At 52.0% G+C, this 22892-nt stretch overlaps 1 protein-coding gene across 1 annotated transcript; it reads left to right on the top strand.

Moving 5' to 3' along the window:
- Positions 1-716: 716 nt before the first annotated feature.
- LOC149427471 (uncharacterized) lies at positions 717-16602 on the top strand. The gene is made up of 3 exons (XM_089667996.1): positions 717-948; positions 2193-2319; positions 5821-16602. Exons 1-3 carry the CDS (start codon positions 856-858, stop codon positions 7635-7637), a joined length of 2037 nt encoding a protein of 678 aa, XP_089524122.1. The 5' UTR covers positions 717-855; the 3' UTR covers positions 7638-16602.
- Positions 16603-22892: the final 6290 nt, after the last annotated feature.

Here is a 22892-nt window from a genome sequence, read left to right as displayed (position 1 = left end):
TCTTTTTTGTTGCGCCGCGTCTGAGGCCGTCCAGGAAAGTCACTCCGTTTTGCCGCGCCTGAGGCCGTCCAGGAAAGTCGCTCCGTTTTGCCGCGCCGCGTCTGAGGCCGTCCAGGAAAGTCACTCCGTTTTGCCGCGCCTGAGGCCGTCCAGGAAAGTAGCTCCGTTTTGCCGCGCTGCGTCTGAGGCCGTCCAGGAAAGTCGTTCTTTTTTGTTGCGCCACGTCTGAGGCTGTCCAGGAAAGTCGCTCCGTTTTGCCGCGTATGAGGCCGTCCAGGAGAGTCGCTCCGTTTTGCCACGTATGAGGCTGTCCAGGAAAGTCGCTCCATTTTGCCACGTATGAGGCCGTCCAGGAGAGTCGCTCCGTTTTGCCGCGCCGCGTCTGAGGCCGTCCAGGAAAGTCACTCCGTTTTGCCGCGCCGCGCGCAGCTTTAAGACTTCCCCCGAACGCGTTATTTAAAGGGATTGTCTGTTTTCAATGTTGCCCTCGAAGTCGCAGGAAAAGGCAGCCCCAACCCCCCCCCCCTTTCCTGCTCTCAGTATTCTGTATGCGTTTTGTGCCGTATTATTACCCCCCCCCATAGTGGGGAATGTCAGTGTCTGGCTGGGCAGGTTGGCTCCTCAGTGTGTGTCAGTGACGTGTGGTGTCGGGGGAGGGAGCAGTGCTGGAGGGGGGGGGGGGGGTTGTAGCTCTGGATGTGACGGAGGGGGGGAGGTACTTCCTGCTTCCTCTCCAGCACAGGGCTGATCTCGGGGGCCCGGGGCTCTGCAGGTCTGTGCTGGGGGTTCTGGGAGATCCCCATGGCTCTGGTCAGGCTGTGATTGGCCGGCGGAGGGCCCCTGGACGGCTCCCAGATGATCTGCTCCGTGACGGCTGGAGACAGACTGAGCCTCTCCTCCAACCGGAGGGAGCTGGAGAAACCCCTGCCGGAGGGGGACACGGCACAGGTAGGAGAGACCTGTACATGTATGATATGAGACGGGGCGTGTGTGTCCTCCATACGTGATCACCTACTACATACCTACATGTGTGTCCTCCATACGTGATCACCTACTACATACCTACATGTGTGTCCTCCATACGTGATCACCTACTACATACCTACATGTGTGTCCTCCATACGTGATCACCTACTACATACCTACATGTGTATCCACCATACGTGATCACCTACTACATACCTACATGTGTGTCCTCCATACGTGATCACCTACTACATACCTACATGTGTGTCCTCCATACGTGATCACCTACTACATACCTACATGTGTGTCCTCCATACGTGATCACCTACTACATACCTACATGTGTATCCACCATACGTGATCACCTACTACATACCTACATGTGTGTCCTCCATACGTGATCACCTACTACATACCTACATGTGTGTCCTCCATACGTGATCACCTACTACATACCTACATGTGTGTCCTCCATACGTGATCACCTACTACATACCTACATGTGTGTCCTCCATACGTGATCACCTACTACATACCTACATGTGTGTCCTCCATACGTGATCACCTACTACATACCTACATCTATAACCTCCATACGTGATCACCTACTACATACCTACATGTGTGTCCACTATACGTGATCACCTACTACATACCTACATGTGTATCCTCCATACGTGATCACCTACTACATACCTACATGAGTGTGCTCCATACGTGATCACCTACTACATACCTACATGTGTATCCTCCATACGTGATCACCTACTACATACCTACATGTGTATCCTCCGTACATGATCATCTACTACATACCTACATGTGTATCCTCCATACATGATCATCTACTACATACCTACATGTGTATTCTCCATACATGATCACCTACTACATACCTACATGTATAACCTCCATACATGATCACCTACTACATACCTACATGTGTATTCTCCATACATGATCATCTACTACATACCTACATGTATAACCTCCATACGTGATCACCTACTACATACCTACATGTATAACCTCCATACGTGATCACCTACTACATACCTACATGTATAACCTCCATACGTGATCACCTACTACATACCTACATGTATGACCTCCATACCATGTAGGAGGGTCTCTCCTGGATCACTTGCCGATGCGGGTGCAGTCCGGGAGATGACCTGACATGTATGTTTCTGGCACTGTGTGACCCCCATCCCGTGTTGTTCCAGGTTCCCGTGACCTTCGATGATGTGGCGGCGTACTTCTCGGAGGACGAGTGGAAGGACCTGGAGGAATGTCAGAAGGAACTCTACAAAGACATGATGAAGGAGAACTATGAGGCGCTGATATCTCTGGGTATGACCCCGCCCCTTCCTGAATGGACCAATCAGTGATCAGCGCCCATCACTCCTATGTTCATTCATTACTGAAGCATAGTAAGCTGTTTATGAGGCTTCAGGTTGTGAATGGAGGGGGAGGCCTCTGCACAGAGCTCTTCCCGTCCATGAATGGAGGGAGAGGACAGTAGACAGGGTCAGTAGGGCAGTGGACGGTGTCAGTCATAGGGTAGTGGACGGTGTCAGTAGAGCAGTGGATGGTGTCAGTAGGGCAGAGGATGGTCAGTAGGGCAGAGGATGGTCAGTAGGGCAGTGGACAGTGTCAGTAGGGCAGTGGACAGTGTCAGTAGGGCAGTGGACGGTGTCAGTAGGGCAGTGGACGGTGTCAGTAGGGCAGTGGACGGTGTCAGTAGGGCAGTGGACAGTGTCAGTAGGGCAGTGGACGGTGTCAGTAGGGCAGTGGGCGGTGTCAGTAGGGCAGTGGGCGGTGTCAGTAGGGCAGAGGATGGTCAGTAGGGCAGGGGACGGTGTCAGTAGGGCAGGGGACGGTGTCAGTAGGGCAGGGGACGGTGTCAGTAGGGCAGTGGACGGTGTCAGTAGGGCAGTGGGCGGTGTCAGTAGAGCAGAGGACACCATCCACTGCCCTACTGACACCTTCCACTTCCCTACTGACACCATCTACTGCCCTACTGACACCGTCCACTGCCCTACTGACACCGTCCACTGCCCTACTGACACCGTCCACTGCCCTACTGACACCGTCCTCTGCCCTACTGACACCGTCCACTGCCCTACTGACACCGTCCACTGCCCTACTGACCATCCTCTGCCCTACTGACACCGTCCTCTGCCCTACTGACACCGTCCTCTGCCCTACTGACACCGTCCACTGCCCTACTGACACCGTCCTCTGCCCTACTGACCATCCTCTGCCCTACTGACACCGTCTACTGCCCTACTGACACCGTCTACTGCCCTACTGACACCGTCTACTGCCCTACTGACACCGTCTACTGCCCTACTGACACCGTCTACTGCCCTACTGACACCGTCCTCTGCCCTACTGACCATCCTCTGCCCTACTGACCATCCTCTGCCCTACTGACCATCCTCTGCCCTACTGACCATCCTCTGCCCTACTGACACCGTCCTCTGCCCTACTGACACCATCCAGTGCCCTACTGACACCGTCCACTGCCCTACTGACACCGTCCACTGCCCTACTGACATCGTCCACTGCCCTACTGACACCATCCACCTCCCTATGACTGACACCGTCCAATGCCCTACTGACATCATCCACTGCCCTATGACTGACACCGTCCACTGCTCTATGACTGACACCGTCCACTGCTCTATGACTGACACCGTCCACTGCTCTATGACTGACACCGTCCACTGCTCTATGACTGACACCGTCCACTGCCCTACTGACACCGTCCACTGCCCTACTGACACCGTCCACTGCCCTACTGACACCGTCCTCTGCCCTACTGACACCGTCCTCTGCCCTACTGACACCGTCCTCTGCCCTACTGACACCGTCCTCTGCCCTACTGACACCGTCCTCTGCCCTACTGACACCGTCCTCTGCCCTATGACTGACACCGTCCACTGCCCTATGACTGACACCGTCCACTGCCCTATGACTGACACCGTCCACTGCCCTATGACTGACACCGTCCACTGCCCTATGACTGACACCGTCCACTGCCCTATGACTGACACCGTCCACTGCCCTATGACTGACACCGTCCACTGCCCTATGACTGACACCGTCCACTGCCCTATGACTGACACCGTCCACTGCCCTATGACTGACACCGTCCACTGCCCTATGACTGACACCGTCCACTGCCCTATGACTGACACCGTCCACTGCCCTATGACTGACACCGTCCACTGCCCTATGACTGACACCGTCCACTGCCCTATGACTGACACCGTCCACTGCCCTATGACTGACACCGTCCACTGCCCTATGACTGACACCGTCCACTGCTCTATGACTGACACCGTCCACTGCTCTATGACTGACACCGTCCACTGCTCTATGACTGACACCGTCCACTGCTCTATGACTGACACCGTCCACTGCTCTATGACTGACACCGTCCACTGCCCTACTGACACCGTCCACTGCTCTATGACTGACACCGTCCTCTGCCCTACTGACACCGTCCTCTGCCCTACTGACACCGTCCACTGCCCTATGACTGACACCGTCCACTGCCCTATGACTGACACCGTCCACTGCCCTATGACTGACACCGTCCACTGCCCTATGACTGACACCGTCCACTGCTCTATGACTGACACCGTCCAATGCCCTATGACTGACTCACCTTGCTAGTTAATTACTTACCTCAGCGATGTTTGAGCTCTTTCGTGTTATTCGGGTGAATTTCCACCTCTCAAAGGCTCTGGGATATTCCAAAGAATTGGAGAGGGATGTCAAGGTGTCGATCGTTTCTCCAAAATCTTTTGAATTTCCCTCTCAATGTGTAAAGAAAGATCTAAAATAACTCTTCAGCCACTTGGAGTATCTTGGCACAAGGTGGGAGTACCATGTGGTGGGGGGGATCCCAGATCAACCTTCATGGGGTCCCAGAAGCTTCATGTTACGCTTGTGGTGGGGTGGGGGGATCCAAGATCAACCTTCATGGGGTTCCACAAACTTCACGTTACGCTTGTGGTGGGGTGATCCCAGCTCAACCTTTATGGGATCCCAGAAACTTCACGTTACGCTTCTGTTGGGGTGGGGGGATCCCAGGTCAACCTTCATGGGGTCCCACAAACTTCACGTTACGCTTGTGGTGGGGTGGGGGGATCCCAGTTCAACCTTCATGGGGTCCCAGAAGCTTCACGTTACGCTTGTGTTGGAGTGGGGGGATCCCAGTTCAACCTTCATGGGGTCCCAGAAACTTCACGTTACATTTCTGTTGAGGTGGGGGGATCCCAGGTCAACCTTCATGGGGTCCCACAAACTTCACGTTACGCTTGTGTTGGGGTGGGGGGATCCCAGATCAACCTTCATGGGGTCCCACAAACTTCACGTTACGCTTGTGGTGGGGTGGGGGGATCCTAGTTCAACCGTCATGGGGTCCCAGAAGCTTCACGTTGTGCTGGGGTGGGGGGATCCCAGTTCAACCTTCATGGGGTCCCACAAGCTTCACGTTACTCTTGTGGTGGAGTGGGGGGGATCCTAGATCAACCTTCATGGGGTCCCAGAAGCTTCACGTTACGCTTGTGGTGGGGTGATCCCAGATCAACCTTCATGGGGTCCCACAAACTTCACGTTGTGCTTGTGGTGGGGTGGGGGGATCCCAAATCAACCTTCATGGGGTCCCACAAACTTCACGTTGTACTTGTGGTGGGGTGGGGGGGATCACAGATCAACCATCATGGGGTCCCAGAAGCTTCACGTTACTCTTGTGGTCACATTTTCTTTGCGTTGAGCGTTCACCACATAGCGGCCCTTGGTGCGGTTATTCACTTTCTCTCTCTCTCTCTGTCGTAGAGGATGGACCAGTGAATGACAAGGAGAAGATTATCTCCAAGTACAGCGAGAAGCTGGACAATGTTGTCCCATCGGCGCTGCCCGTGTTGGATCCGTCTTCGGCATGTTCTGGCATCGTGGGTAACAGTAGCAGTCAGTCTGCCGGCGGTCAGCTCCAGGGGAACAAGGAAGAGGTCCATTCCGAACACGCCTCCTCCTACCTGGACAGCTTCAGCCCCGGCATGGCCGACCCCACCAGGGACGAGGGGGAGAAAGCCTACCAGTGCACAGAGTGCGGGAAGAACTTCAGAAAGCGAGACAGCCTAAAGCGCCATCAGCAGACTCACACGGGAGAGCGCCCCTATAACTGCATAGAGTGCGGGAAGAGCTTCATCCAGAAGCAGCACTTGGTCACCCACCTCAGGACCCACACGGGGGAACGGCCTTACAAGTGCGAGGAGTGTGGGAAGAGCCTGAGCACCAACGAACGGCTGAAGATCCACCAGAGGATCCACACCGGTGAACGCCCCTACAAGTGCGAGGACTGCGGCAAGAGCTTCCGAGCCCACAGAGTGCTGAAGGTTCACCAGCAGACCCACACCGGCGAACGCATCCACAAGTGCGAGGAGTGCGGCAAACGCTTTCGGCACAAGCAGACGCTCATGGCTCACCAGAGAAGCCATTCTGGGGAGACCAGTTACAGCTGTAATGAGTGCGACGAGAGTTTCCGAACCTTCAAGCACCTGAAGTTCCACCAGAAGCTGCACCGCGGAGAAAAGCCGCATGAGTGCGAGGACTGCGGCAAGGGGTTTCGAAAACGGGAACACTTGAGACGTCATCAGCAGATCCACACGGGCGAACGTCCTTTCTCCTGTGAGGAATGTGGCAAGGGCTTCATCCAGAAGCATCACCTTATTCGCCACCAGAGGACCCATTCTGGTGAACGACCATTCACTGTGGTCATTGTAGAAGAGTTACCGTACGCCAACTCATCCAATGGCAACTGCCGAGGCAGCCCACACATCTGCAGCGAGTGCGGAAAAAGCTTTACCACGTACGAGCACCTGAAGAGACACAACCGTCTCCACACTGGTCAGCGGCCCAACAAGTGCGAAGACTGCGGCAGGACCTTTAAGTCTCAGAAGCTTTTGAAAGCCCACAAAAAGGCCCAGGATGAGGAGACGGGGCAGTGCCGGGATGAAGACAGCGAGAACAGCGAGAGCCAGCGGCCAGCACCTGGAGAGAAGCCATTTGAGTGCGGCGAGTGCGGCAAAATGTTCCGCTTCCTGAAGCACTTGAAGTTCCACCTTCACACCCACACCGGGGAGAGGCCCTTCAAGTGCGAGTCTTGCCAGAAAACATTTCGCAAACGGGACTGCCTGAAGAGGCACCAACAGATCCACACAGGGGAGCGACCGTTCACCTGCGCCGACTGCGGCAAAGGCTTCATTCAGAAGCAGCACCTGGTGAGACACCAGAGAACTCACACCGGGGAACGACCCTACATCTGCAGCGAATGCGGGAAAACGTTCAGCACCTGCGAACATCTCAAGATACACGGCCGCACCCACACGGGGGAAAAACCGTACAAGTGCAACGACTGCGGGCAAAGCTTCCGTAAGCGGGAGTACCTCAAGTGCCACCAGCAGACCCACACCGGGGAACGGCCTTTTACCTGCTCCGAGTGTGGCAAAAGCTTCATCCAGAAACACCACCTCATTGCACATCTCCGTACCCATACCGGGGAGAGACCTTACCAATGCAATGACTGCGGCAAAACTTTTCGGCACAAGCAGAATCTAACCACGCACCAAAAGATCCATGGCATTGGCTTGTAAGGTCAAAATGAATGGCTTTTTATAAAAAGTTTTAGTGTTGCTCTTTTATTACTTCTGTGGCCGGCGTGGAGTTGGAGACCAGTTGCTATAGGATGCAACCCTGTAGAGCAGTGGTGCTCAGGTGGTGGCCCAGGAGATGTGTGTGGTGTGGACCTGGGACCAGGAACATGTCTGCATTGTACAAACTGCTTGGGATTACTGCAAATTTGGCACAGCTGGGTAAGCCTTGTGGTTCCCAGGTGTCCCATGATCGTGAAAGTCCACCCCCACCCTACAGTATGGCAGACCCAGTGCACTTCTAAGAAGGTCCTATGGTCACTTGGTTGGCACAGCTAGGTAAGCCTAGTGGTTCCCAGGTGTCCCATGATCGTGAAAGTCTACTCCCACCCTGCAGTATGGCAGACCCAGTGCACTTCTAAGAAGGTCCTATGGTCACTGTTGGTTGGCACAGCTGGGTCAGCCTAGTGGTTCCCAGGTGTCCCATGATCGTGAAAGTCTACTCCCACCCTACAGTATGGCAGACCAACTGCACTTCTAAGAAGGTCCTATAGTCACTGCTGGTTGGCACAGCTGGGTCAGCCTAGTGGTTCCCAGGTGTCCCATGATAGTGAAAGACCACTCCCACCCTACAATATGGCAGACCCAGTGCACTGTTGGCACAGCTGGGTCAGCCTAGTGGTTCCCAGGTGTCCCATGATAGTGAAAGTCCACTCCCACCCTACGGTATGGCAGACCCAGTGCACTTCTAAGAAGGTCCTATGGTCACTGTTGGTTGGCACAGCTGGGTCAGCCTAGTGGTTCCCAGGTTTCCCATGATAGTGAAAGACCACTCCCACCCTACAATATGGCAGACCCAGTGCACTGTTGGCACAGCTAGGTCAGCCTAGTGGTTCCCAGGTGTCCCATGATCGTGAAAGTCCACTCCCGCCCTACAGTTTGGCAGACCCAGTGCACTTCTAAGAAGGTCCTATGGTCACTGTTGGTTGGCACAGCTGGGTCAGCCTAGTGGTTCCCAGGTGTCCCATGATCGTGAAAGTCCACTCCCACCCTACAGTATGGCAGACCCAGTGCACTTCTAAGAAGGTCCTATGGTCACTTGGTTGGCACAGCTGGGTCAGCCTAGTGGTTCCCAGGTGTCCCATGATAGTGAAAGTCCACTCCCACCCTACAGTATGGCAGACCCAGTGCACTTCTAAGAAGGTCCTATGGTCACTGTTGGTTGGCACAGCTGGGTCAGCCTAGTGGTTCCCAGGTGTCCCATGATCGTGAAAGTCCACTCCCACCCTACAGTTTGGCAGACCCAGGGCACTTCTAAGAAGGTCCTATGGTCACTTGGTTGGCACAGCTGGGTCAGCCTAGTGGTTCCCAGGTGTCCCATGATAGTGAAAGTCCACTCCCACCCTACAGTATGGCAGACCCAGGGCACTTCTAAGAAGGTCCTATGGTCACTTGGTTGGCACAGCTGGGTCAGCCTAGTGCTTCCCAGGTGTCCCATGATCGTGAAAGTCCACTCCCACCCTACAGTATGGCAGACCAACTGCACTTCTAAGAAGGTCCTATAGTCACTGCTGGTTGGCACAGCTGGGTCAGCCTAGTGGTTCCCAGGTGTCCCATGATAGTGAAAGACCACTCCCACCCTACAATATGGCAGACCCAGTGCACTGTTGGCACAGCTGGGTCAGCCTAGTGGTTCCCAGGTGTCCCATGATCGTGAAAGTCCACTCCCGCCCTACAGTTTGGCAGACCCAGTGCACTTCTAAGAAGGTCCTATGGTCACTTGGTTGGCACAGCTGGGTCAGCCTAGTGGTTCCCAGGTGTCCCATGATCGTGAAAGTCCACTCCCACCCTACAGTATGGCAGACCAACTGCACTTCTAAGAAGGTCCTATAGTCACTGCTGGTTGGCACAGCTGGGTCAGCCTAGTGGTTCCCAGGTGTCCCATGATAGTGAAAGACCACTCCCACCCTACAATATGGCAGACCCAGTGCACTGTTGGCACAGCTGGGTCAGCCTAGTGGTTCCCAGGTGTCCCATGATCGTGAAAGTCCACTCCCACCCTACAGTATGGCAGACCCAGTGCACTTCTAAGAAGGTCCTATGGTCACTTGGTTGGCACAGCTGGGTCAGCCTAGTGGTTCCCAGGTGTCCCATGATCGTGAAAGTCCACTCCCACCCTACAATATGGCAGACCCAGTGCACTGTTGGCACAGCTGGGTCAGCCTAGTGGTTCCCAGGTGTCCCATGATAGTGAAAAGCCACTCCCACCCTACAGTTTGGCAGACCCAGGGCACTTCTAAGAAGGTCTCTTCCCTATTCCCTTGATCCTGAAGTAGTTTAGGAACAGCACTATATGTGGCCTTTAAGATGGGTTGATGACTCCAGTGTAGACCTGGATTGCCCACCACGTCTTTGGTGGAACAGAATGTTTCCTATTGGTGTGGTCCAATGAAGGTTAGAGCATCGCTGATAAAATGTCTGCAGATACAAATGTATCAAATAATTCTCCTGATTGGCCTTGTTGATGCTACGTATCAGGGATCTCCAAACTTTCTGAACAAAGGGCCAGTTTACTGTCCTTCAGACTTTCTTGGGGGGTGGGAACCATGCCCAGTGGGTTGTAGGAAATGTCCTGGCATCAGTGGGTGCAAACTATGTCCCATCTTTGGTATTAGGGGAATTGTTAGTGCCCCATCGTTGGTGTCAGTGGGAGGAATAGTGCCCCATCGTTGGTGTCAGTGGGAGGAATAGTGCCCCATCATTGGTGTCAGTGGGAGGAATAGTGCCCCATCATTGGTATCAGTGGGAGGAATAATGCCCCATCATTGGTGTCAGTGGGAGGAATAGTGCCCCATCATTGGTGTCAGTGGGAGGAATAGTGCCCCATCATTGGTGTCAGTGGGAGGAATAGTGCCCCATCATTGGTGTCAGTGGGAGGAATAGTGCCCCATCATTGGTGTCAGTGGGAGGAATAGTGCCCCATCATTGGTATCAGTGGGAGGAATAGTGCCCCATCATTGGTGTCAGTGGGAGGAATAGTGCCCCATCATTGGTGTCAGTGGGAGGAATAGTGCCCCATCGTTGGTGTCATTGGGAGGAATAGTGCCCCATCATTGGTATCAGTGGGAGGAATAGTGCCTCATCCTTGGTGTCAGTGAGAGGAATAGTGCCCCATTGTTGGAGTCAGTGGGAGGAATAGTGCCCCATCATTGGTATCAGTGGGAGGAATAGTGCCCCATCATTGGTATCAGTGGGAGGAATAGTGCCCCATCATTGGTATCAGTGGGAGGAATAGTGCCCCATCATTGGTGTCAGTGGGAGGAATAGTGCCCCATTATTGGTGTCATTGGGAGGAATAGTGCCCCATTATTGGTGTCAGTGGGAGGAATAGTGCCCCATCATTGGTGTCAGTGGGAGGAATAGTGCCCCATCATTGGTGTCAGTGGGAGGAATAGTGCCCCATCATTGGTGTCAGTGGGAGGAATAGTGCCCCATCATTGGTGTCAGTGGGAGGAATAGTGCCCCATCATTGGTGTCAGTGGGAGGAATAGTGCCCCATCATTGGTGTCAGTGGGAGGAATAGTGTCCCATCATTGGTATCAGTGGGAGGAATAGTGCCCCATTGTTGAAGTCAGTGGGAGGAATAGTTCCTTATCATTGGTGTCAATGGGAGGAATAGTGCCCCATCATTGGTGGAGTCAGTGGAAAGAATAGTGCCCCATCCTTGGTGTCAATGGGGAGAATAGTGCCCCATTGTTGGAGTCAGTGGAAGGAAAAGTGCCCCATCCTTGGTGTCAGTAGGAGGAAAAGTGCCCCATTGTTGGAGTCAGTGGAAGGAATAGTGCCTCATCCTTGGTGCCAGTGAGAGGAATAGTGCCCCATTGTTGGAGTCAGTGGGAGGAATAGTGTCCCATCATTGGTGTCAGTGAGAGGAATAGTGCCCCATCATTGGTGTCAGTGAGAGGAATAGTGCCCCATCATTGGTGTCAGTGGGAGGAATAGTGCCCCATCATTGGTGTCAGCGGGAGGAATAGTGCCCCATCATTGGTGTCAGCGGGAGGAATAGTGCCCCATCATTGGTGTCAGCGGGAGGAATAGTGCCCCATCATTTGTGTCAGTGGGATGAATAGTGCCCCATCATTGGTGTCAGTGGGAGGAATAGTGCCCCATCATTGGTGTCAGTGGGAGGAATAGTGCCCCATCATTGGTGTCAGTGGGAGGAATAGTGCCCCATCATTGGTGTCAGTGGAAGGAATAGTGACCAATCATTGGTGTCAGTGGGAGAAATAGTGCCCCATCATTGGTGTCATTGGAAGGAATAGTGACCAATCATTGTTGTCAGTGGGAGAATTAGTGCCCCATCATTGGCGTCAGTGCACGAATCATTGCCCCATTTTTGGTGTCAGTGGAAAGAATAGTGCCTTGTATCAGCGGGAGCAAAACAAACCCCCCAAGGGCAGCATAGGGCCGCATTTGGCCCCCCAGGCTGCAGTTTGGAGACCACTGCTATATATCGTCATTTATTCATCAGAGAAAAACAAAAGTGCAATCTACCAATACAATGAGTAAATGGAGACGATTAAAAGGAATGAAATGTGCCAAGCGTAAGAGTCCGTACAGTCAGTGACACCTTACTCTTCTTCCATTTTGTATTATGAAGACTTTGCTTTTGTTACCCAGAACCCCCCACCCACCCCAGATGAATTGAGAGAGAGCCCCCAGGTGGCAGATATGGTGAACAGGGAAGGCCCATGGTGGAGGTCTGTAGGACCATCACATACAAGGCAATAATACGACAGGTCCTCTTTAGAAACCTGAGACTTTGTAAAGTCACTGAGCTCTAGAAGACATTAAAGTTTGGCAGAAATGAACCCCTTCACCGCCCCAGCAGTGTTCAGATGTGTCCCTTCAGGGGACAGCGGTGGGTCGTGCATGGTCATCCTCACAACAAGGTAGACTTAGTTCTTCATGACGTCTTCATTCGATGAGGGACATGTGGAAGATCCAACAAACAGTCTCCTGCGTCTTGCTGTCTTCCCCATCATGCAGGAACAGGCAAGTTGGATGTACAAATCAGGAGTCACACAGCGGCCTGCTGGGACCTTCAGGATGCCAAGGAAGATCTTCATTCATTGACTTCACCGAAAGAGATTCCCGGAAAGCAGGCACCAGCACCCGTATATATTTTTGATAGCATATTGGCGGCCTAGCTCTGGGATCTGTGCAGTCCTAATGCATCGTTTCTGTAGGACTGAGTGTAATATGTTCACTTACCACCACCCACCTCTCAGACTCTCTCTACGGCTAATACTTACAGTGTGACTAGTATAACCCCCATTGTGTCCATTTTTGTGTTGTTTACAAACATGCTGCCAAGCGCTAAAGCCATCTGATGTCACTTTGTTTGGTGAAGTGTTTGGCAAACCTTTTTTTTGGGTTTTGGCACCAGGCTTTGTATGATAGTATGATGGCTTCCACCAGGGGAGGACTGGGAACCTTCCACCAGGGGAGGACTGGGAACCTTCCACAGGGGGAGGTCTGGCAACTTTCCACCAGGAGAGGACTGGGAACCTTCCACCAGGGGAAGACTGGGAACCTTCCAGCATGGGAGGACTAGGAGCCTTCCAGCAGGGGAGGACTTGGAGCCTTCCAGCAGGGGAGGACTAGGAGCCTTCCAGCAGAGGAGGACTGGGAACCTTCCACAGGGGGAGGTCTGGGAACTTTCCACCAGGAGAGGACTGGGAACCTTCCACCAGGGGAAGACTGGGAACCTTCCAGCATGGGAGGACTAGGAGCCTTCCAGCAGGGGAGGACTAGGAGCCTTCCAGCAGAGGAGGACTGGGGGACCTTCTACCAGGGGAGGACTGGTAGCCTTCCACCAGGGGATTTCTGGGAACTTTCCACCATGGGAGCATTGGAAACTTTCCACCAGGGGAGGTCTGTGAACTTTCCACCAGGGGAGGTCTGGGAACTTTCCACCAGGGGAGGTCTGGGAACTTTCCACCAGGAGAGGACTGGGAACCTTCCTCCGGGGGAGGACTAGGAACCTTCCACCAGGGGAGGACTGGGAACCTTCCACCAGGGGAGGACTAGGAGCCTTCCACCAGGAAAGGACTAGGAGCCTTCCACCAGGGGAGGACTAGGAGCCTTCCACCAGGAAAGGACTAGGAGCCTTCCACCAGGGGAGGACTGGTAGCCTTCCACCAGGGGATTTCTGGGAACTTTCCACCATGGGAGCATTGGAAACTTTCCACCAGGGGAGGTCTGTGAACTTTCCACCAGGGGAGGTCTGGGAACTTTCCACCAGGGGAGGTCTGGGAACTTTCCACCAGGAGAGGACTGGGAACCTTCCTCCGGGGGAGGACTAGGAACCTTCCACCAGGGGAGGACTAGGAACCTTCCACCAGGGGAGGACTAGGAGCCTTCCACCAGGAAAGGACTAGGAGCCTTCCACCAGGGGAGGACTAGGAGCCTTCCACCAGGAAAGGACTAGGAGCCTTCCACCAGGGGAGGACTAGGAGCCTTCCACCAGGGGAGGACTGGGGGACCTTCCACTAGGGGCCTTCCACCAGGGGAGTCCTGGGAACTTTCAACCATGGGATCTCTGGAAACTCTCCACCAGGGGAGGTCTGGGAATTTTCCACCAGGGGAGTTCTGGGAACTTTCCACCAGGGGAAGTCTGGGAACTTTCCACCAGGGGAAGTCTGGGAACTTTCCACCAGGGGAAGTCTGGGAATTTTCCACCAGGGGAGTTCTGGGAACTTTCAACCAGGGGAGGTCTGGGAATTTTCCTCCAGGGGAGTTCTGGGAAGTTTCCACCAGGGGAGTACTGGGAACCTTCCACCAGGGGATGACTAGGAACCTTCCACCAGGGGATGACTGGGAACCTTCCACCAGGGGATGACTGGGAACTTTCCACCAGGGGATGACTGGGAACCTTCCACCAGGGGAGGACTGGGGGACCTTCCACCAGGGGATGACTGGGAACCTTCCACCAGAGGATGACTGGGAACCTTCCACCAGGGCATGACTGGGAACCTTCCACCAGGGCATGACTGGGAACCTTCCACCAGGGCATGACTGGGAACCTTCCACCAGGGGATAACTGGGAACCTTCCACCAGGGGAGTACTGGGAACCTTCCACCAGGGGATGACTGGGAACCTTCCACCAGGGGAGGACTGGGGGACCTTCCACCAGGGGATAACTGGGAACCTTCCACCAGGGGATGACTGGGAACCTTCCACCAGGGAATGACCGGGAACCTTCCACCAGAGGATGACTGGGAACCTTCCACCAGAGGATGACTGGGAACCTTCCACCAGGGCATGACTGGGAACCTTCCACCAGGGCATGACTGGGAACCTTCCACCAGGGGATAACTGGGAACCTTCCACCAGGGGAGTACTGGGAACCTTCCACCAGGGGATGACTGGGAACCTTCCACCAGGGGAGGACTGGGGGACCTTCCACCAGGGGATAACTGGGAACCTGCCACCAGGGGATGACTGGGAACCTTCCACCAGGGAATGACCGGGAACCTTCCACCAGAGGATGACTGGGAACCTTCCACCAGGGAAGGACTGGGAACCTTTGGGCTGCCGGGCAAACACAAACAACTAGCCATTTTATGGTCGGGAATAAAAATGGAAAGTGTGTCACAGTGCCATATTGACATGTGGGCATCCATAAATGACAAGGTTTATTGTGACAAATCTTCAGATCTTCCAGCATCTATGTCTGTGAAGGTTCTCAATTATCCAGGTCATGGCTAGTAGCAGTTCTTTCAGCCGGACTTGTTCTGTGATGATGAAGGTGTTTCATAGCTTCCTCAAGCCACTTACTTAGTATCAATAAATGTCAATGAGCATTTATATATATATACTTTAACACACCTTCGTCCAATCACCATGGAACTTGTAGATGTTAATTAGCGAAGAACAAGATGGAAGGTGTGAAGTTTGTGGAATTTAGTTACATAATATCACTGTTGGTGTCAGGAAGCCTGGATAACTGGTAATTCCCCAAAGACTCAACACCCAAACACAACATTCAACGTTGCAGAACAAGTCCAGTTGAATGTGACTACCACTGGCTATCTTCCAACATCGGATTCCTTCCTGGCTCTTGGCATTAAGTCAAATGATATCTCAGAGCCGGACAGATTATTGGTGCTGGAAAGTCCCCTCTGCCAGATGCGTGGACTGCAGATCTAAATGAGGAACAGGTAGCTCTATAACACCCAGCATGTGTCATTGACTTCAGGTTCCACTCTGATCAATGCCTAAATGGTGAAGTATCTCCACTCAGGGCCACCAACCCAGTCTATCTCATTAGTATTGTCTTGAGATGCCTCCCTGTTCTCCTCCCAGTCCTCCTCTGACCTCCATTGAGGTGCCAAAACAAACAAAAAACAGGTGAAAGTTTGCTCTTCTGAGATGATGGTGCACATGTGTTTGTGATTAATATGTCTTCATGCCCCCTTGAAATTCCCCTTGATGAAGGCGCATTGGGTGGCTGAAGACCATTCATTGCACTTTCATTAGTGGAATCACCAGTAATAATGATTCTAGGCTGGCATCTTCCTCCAGCAAGATACCCTATTGGCCAATTTGTACCAGACGTTCTGAGTACTTAATTGTTGATGTGGAGAGCTGGTCCAAAAGAAAACAGGTGGAGCATCCAGAAGAATATGTGATCTTTATGATCTGTGTGGGCGAAGGAGCCTGCTTGGGAAACAGTGATTGGACTGCCCATTTGTGTCACATGACCATTGCCAGGCAAGCACATGGTCCCACATGGTCCCTCACTGTTTTGGCAGTCGACACTGATTGGTGCTAGAGGGACCGATTTTATTATTTGCACAATACGGCAGCGATTCTGCTGAGTGTTCTTCTATATTTAATTGTATGAGATCTATGTGTAGACCGATGTCTATATGTAGAAAATAAAGTTCTCTATTTTATCTATTCAGCAGTCAGCATTTATAACTGTACGACAATTGTCCTCTGTCCCTGCGGACAGCACTGTATAGACCATGTCTCATTGTAAGAAACGTGTGTGTCCGGCTCGGCGCTGTGTGATCTTTTGACTTGGAAACCCTCAGTATGGAGGGAATTGTCTGAGCCAAAAGTATGATCCACAATACTTGGTCAGTTTTGATTTCATGAGTGGTTGCCCTGAAGTCCTGTAAAATTTTTGTACCACTTTGACTTTGGTGATGTTCTGGCCTGGATGTTTACTATACGTCTAAAAGTTTGTGGACACCTGACTGTTAGACCTACTGTATATGAGCTTGTTGGACACCTCAAATTGAAAAGAATGGCCATTCATATACAGTTGGCCTTCCTTTTGCCTATAATTCTTCTAGAAAAGCTTTTTCGCAAGATTTTGTCATGTATCTGAAGGAATTTGTGCCCATTTTTGAGGTCAGGTACTGACATTGGCTGAGAAGATCTGGCTCACAATTGCCTTTTTCAATTTATCCCAAAGGTGTTCAGTAGGCTCCGAGCAGGGCACTTGAGGTCCTCCACACCAAACTGGTCAAACCATGTCTTTATGGAGCTGGTTTTGTACACAGGGGCACAGTCATGGTGGAGCAGAAAAGGGTCTTCATGACCATGGCCATTAATGTGGAGTTTGCCCCTCATTCCAAAGCCAAAGACATAAATATGGAGTTGCCCCCATACCCAAACCATGGCCATTAATATGGAGTTGCTCGCCCCTCCATTCTGAATCCATGGCCAATAATATGAAGTTGCCTCCCATCCCAAGACCATGGCCAGTAATATGAAGTTGCCTCCCATTCCAAAACCATGGCCAGTAATATGAAGTTGTCTCCCATTCCAAAAACATAGCCAGTAATATGAAGTTGCCTCCCATTCCAAAACCATAGCCAGTAATATGAAGTTGCCTCCAATTCCAAAACCATGGCCAGTAACATGAAGTTGCCTCCCATTCCAAAACCATGGCCAGTAACATGAAGTTGCCTCCCATTCCAAAACCATGGCCAGTAACATGAAGTTGCCTCCAATTCCAAAACCATGGCCAGTAATATGAAGTTGCCTCCAATTCCAAAATCATGGCCAGTAATATGAAGTTGCTTCACCGCCCATTCCAAAACCATGGCCAAAAATATGAAGTTGCCCCCAATTCCAAAACCATGGCCAGTAACATGAAGTTGCCTCCCCGCCCATTCCAAAACCGTGGCCAAAAATATGAAGTTGCCTTCCATTCCAAAACCATTGCCAGTAACATGAAGTTGCCTCCCCCCCATTCCAAAACCGTGGCCAAAAATATGAAGTTGCCTCACATTCCAAAACCATTGCCAGTATTATGAAGTTGCCTCCCATTCCAAAAGCATGGCCAGTAATATGAAGTTGCCTCCCATTCCAAAACCATGGCCAATAATATTGTGTTCCCCCCTATTCCAAAAATATGGAGTTACTCGCCCCTCTATGCCGAAACCATGGCCAATAATTTGGAGTTGCCTCCCATTCCAAAATCATAGCCATTAATATGGAGTTACACCCCCCCATTCCAAAACCATGGCCAATAATATTGTGTTCCCCCCATTTAACAAAACCATGGCCAATAATATGAAGTTGCCCCCCATTCCTAAACCATGGACATTAATAAGGAACTGCCCCCCCGGCTATAACATCTTCCACTCTTCTGGGAAGACCTTCTGCAAGATTTTGGATAGTGTCTGTGGGAATTTGCACCCATTTGTGAGGTCGGGTGCTGATGTTGGATGGGAAGACCTGACTCACGATCGGCATTCCAATTCATCCCAAAGATGTTCAGTAGGGTTGAGGTCAGGGCTCTGTACAGTTCCTCCACACCAGACTGGTCAAACCATGTCTGTATGGAGCTAGTTGTGTACACAGGGGACAGTCATGATGGAACAGAAAAAGGTCTTCACCCAACTGTTACCACAAGGTTGGAGGAGCACAGTTGTCTGCAAAGTCTTTGTATGATGGAGTATTGGCACTACCTTTCACTGGAGACACCTGAACTGCATCATTTGGAGGAGGGTCCATAAACCAACCTTTGGCCATATAGTGTATAAGGTGGTTTACAGACTCTGTAGGGGGGAGGAAGTAGAATCTCGGGAACAGCAAAATCAGATGAATTTTGATGTCTAGTTTCATTTTGTTTAAATTGTACCAACAAGCAAGTCAGGCCTCCTCATGGAGGAATTTGTAATTCGACTTACCTCTTTTTCAGCCGTTGACTTGCCCGCCAATACTCAGACTCTGACGGTGGGTGTGTTCCCTCATGGGATTCGTATGTATCAATTCAGATTTTACTTTTATTTTGGATGGTTTACGTCTCTTCTTTCACTTCGGGCAGATCAGTCCATTTATAGATTTGTTAGCACCCACTCTGGGAGGGTCAGTGCTCTGGCCAATTCAGGTTCTTTTGTTTCCAATAGTGTCGGTCTAGCACAGGCGACACAATTGCTGGGGGGGAGAACATCACCGTGCTGTTTATTGGTCATTGGCCAGTGGATAGGCAAGGGGTGACCAATAGAAAAGAAGGACACCCGTGGTGCAAACACCTGGCGCATTGCAGGGGCGGACTGACCATTCGAACACTCGGGCACTGCCTGAGGGCCTGGGGTCAGTGGGTGGCCCCATGAAATGCCCCTGGTATCTTTTTATAGGCTTTTTTGGGTGTGCTTTGAGTGTGGGCAAAGATACAGGGGCCCCATGATCCCCTATTGCCCGGGGGCCCCATGAGTTGTCAGTCCGCCCCTGTATCCAAGGTTTGTTTCAAACGGGACACGTCCCTGAATTTCATCAGTAGGCCGACCTCACCACCAGTTGGACTCTCTGCCATCACGTTGGGCCATCCCAGTGGCTCTATAGGCTTTTTTATGCACCTTGTTTTGTGAGTATGTTTTCTGTTTTTACCATTTTAAATAAATCTTTGGATAATGCGCTAGGTGTTTGCGCCACCTGCGTGCTTCTCTTCCAGTTTCTGTTTGATCTCCCAATCTGAGGAGGGCCAAGGCCATTAATACATCTGATTCCCTGGTTTCCTCCTGGCATTGACCTCCTTTGAGACGCTAGAGAGTTATTTCTTTCAGTCCAGGAGGTGGCCACTAGACCAAGCAGTATTGCTTCGGTGCAGTAGAAAAAAAGTGGTCGCAGATTTGTCTGGATCACAAGACTGAACAAGGTGCTGTAATGGGTTGAGTGTTGGACTCTACTGCACAATGCTTTGGGGCGCCGTTCACAATGAGTCCCAACACATCTCTCATAGAGTAGATGCGTTGCCGTGTATTTTGGCAATGCAGGTTGTGTGTGTGACAGGATAGGAAACCGCAACACCTCCCTACAAGATTCCAAAACTTAGGAGGAATTCAGGGAGAATTCAGGAGGGTTAGCCCCTCCCTGAGGACACTGGAACTACCGCAGAAGGTGCCTCCTCTCCACTGAGATGAGGTACTGTCCCTTTTCAAGGTTTCAAGGTTCAAGGTTCCTCACCTTCACCAGTTCACCAAAAGTGTCCCTCACCACCAAATGGACTGACAGGATTTTGCCCCTAGTGGACAGAAGACACCGGGCGTGCCACGTGTAGAAAAGCATGACTACACTAAATAAAGAGTGGATAACTCAAACCCCCTCCTTACCCTGAAGTCGCCATACACTCCCTCAGAAAGAGACAGGAGGGCCGGGGATAGCCAATGGCATCCCCTACCCCCCCATGTACCTCTGTGTTGAAAGGGCACTGGACCAAAAAATGGTCCATGGTCTCAAGTGCCCCCCCACATTTTGGCCGAGGACAGCCCCTGTCTTTTAGGTTCCTGTATTTGAGATTTGCACAGACATGTAGTCATCCATGGAACGACCTCCATACAAGATCTCAAAACTTAGGAGGAATTTGGGGAGAATTCAGGAGGGCAAGCCCCTCCTTGAGGACACTGGAAGTACCGCGGAAGTTGCCCTCCTCTCCACTGAGATGACATACTGGAAGTTTTCAAGCTGAACTCTGGGCAGGAAAAAAAGAAATACCCCTCCATTGCAAGGGTTAAAAGTTCTTTAGGTCTAAGGGGTACAGGAAAACGGAGTCATGCCTTGTTCCTGGCTCCATCTATGTGACCGGTGTAGCCCCACCTCGTCTCTAAGGTTCTCTTGGCCATGGCCACATGCTTGACGTTCCTGTAGTCTTCCTGATCATAGCTGATTTCTTGTATATGTACGGTATGTCCTGCGATTTCGGTGGTCACTCTCCTGCAGATAATCGGCATGAAACTGCCTAACAGCAACGATATGTTCTTTGTAGGGTCCTCAGTTACTGCCGATTTTTTGGGCACGGTCACTCTTCTGCTAGTTGCAGCGAATCAAGTTACTAGACCATTCACATTTTTACCTGAATTGTGAGAATTTTTCTGGCTTGTACCATACTCAGGGCTGCTGATAGAAACCACGGGGCCCCATACAGCCAACCTGACAGGACTCCCTTAAAAAAAACAAAAAAACACAGTTTACTATGCTTCGGTTATGAATGAACACAGTGAGTGATCGGTGCAGATCACTCAAATGTGTTAATTCAGGAAAGGAAGGTTCTGGTTTATGTGACATATTTATCAGACCCTTCCCCCACTCTCCATCCTGAAGGATCCTATTGTGTGCTGCAGCTTCCGGAGGGAAGGAGAAAAGGGAAGCCGGCATTGTGGGGGCCCAGGCAGCTGGGTGAATCAGATGTGCACAGGAACGGTGATTGGTGTGGTGGGTGGAGCTATTACTGGAACCGATCCCCTGTATGACTCTCTCTGCAGCAGCTGAAAGCCAGCGGGAGGGAAAGGAGAAAAGGGAAGCCGGCATTGTGGGGGCCCAGGCAGATGGGTGAATCAGAAAGGAGGGGTGATCGGTATGGTGGGTGGAGCAATTACTGGAACCGATCCCCTGTATGACTCTCTCTGCAGCAGCTGAAAGCCAGCAGGAGGGAAAGGAGAAAAGGGAAGCTGGCATTGTGGGGGCCCAAGCAGTTGGGTGAATCAGATGTGTACAGGAAGGGTGATCGGCGTGGTGGGTGGAGCAATTACTGGAACCGATCCCCTGTATGACTCTCTCTGCAGCAGCTGAAAGCCAGCGGGAGGGAAAGGAGAAAAGGGAAGCCGGCATTGTGGGGGCCCAGGCAGATGGGTGAATCAGAAAGGAGGGGTGATCGGCATGGTGGGTGGAGCAATTACTGGAACCGATCCCCTGTATGACTCTCTCTGCAGCAGCTGAAAGCCAGCAGGAGGGAAAGGAGAAAAGGGAAGCTGGCATTGTGGGGGCCCAAGCAGTTGGGTGAATCAGATGTGTACAGGAAGGGTGATCGGCGTGGTGGGTGGAGCAATTACTGGAACCGATCCCCTGTATGACTCTCTCTGCAGCAGCTGAAAGCCAGCGGGAGGGAAAGGAGAAAAGGGAAGCCGGCATTGTGGGGGCCCATGCAGATGGGTGAATCAGAAAGGAGGGGTGATCGGCATGGTGGGTGGAGCAATTACTTGAACCGATCCCCTGTATGACTCTCTCTGCAGCAGCTGAAAGCCAGTGGGAGGGAAAGGAGAAGAATCTAGCTTTCAGATGCTGCAGAGAGAGCCATACAGGGCATTGGTTCCAGTAATTGCCCCCCCCCCCCACTGTGCCGATAACCCTCTCTTCCCGCATTCAATTCACCCAACTGCCTGGGCCCCCCATGCTGGCCTTGGCCCCGTACAGGAGGACTTGTGGTACCCCCTTATCCACAGCCCTGACCATACCGAGGGGTAGGGCTGCTTCATATATGTACTGACCATTTCTAAAGGCAGTATTATATTTTAGTAGTGACGGTCTGAACACCTTCCGTGTTCGGTTCGCGGTGGAGCAATCGAACATAATGCAAGTCTATGGGACTCGAACTTGTAAATTCAAAAGTGCCCAATATGAAGGCTTCTATGCAAATTATTGGCCATAAAAGGGGTATGGGGGCTTGGGGTTCCCCCTAAAAGCCCTATAGGTCTGGTAGGACTTTTAAGGGGAACCCCACAACCCCAAAAAAAATGAGGGGGGGTGGAGCATGGGAGTCCCCCCTAAATTCCTATTAGACCCTTGATCCGAGCACAGGCCTGACAGGTCAGGAAAGGGGGGGGGGGACAAATGAGCACCGTGCCCTTGGCATTGGGACGGTGTGGTCAGGTGCTATGCTTTGGCGAATCACAATGCACTGTCATGGCGCGAACAGCCCACCAAACGCCCTTGCCATTCGTGTGTTCACAGAACAC

Source organism: Staurois parvus, unplaced genomic scaffold (assembly GCF_062004578.1).
Source record: "Staurois parvus isolate SC_StPar_1 unplaced genomic scaffold, SC_StPar_1.0 ptg003732l, whole genome shotgun sequence".
Classification (NCBI taxonomy): domain Eukaryota; kingdom Metazoa; phylum Chordata; class Amphibia; order Anura; family Ranidae; genus Staurois; species Staurois parvus.
This window is presented reverse-complemented; position numbering and strand designations above follow the sequence as displayed.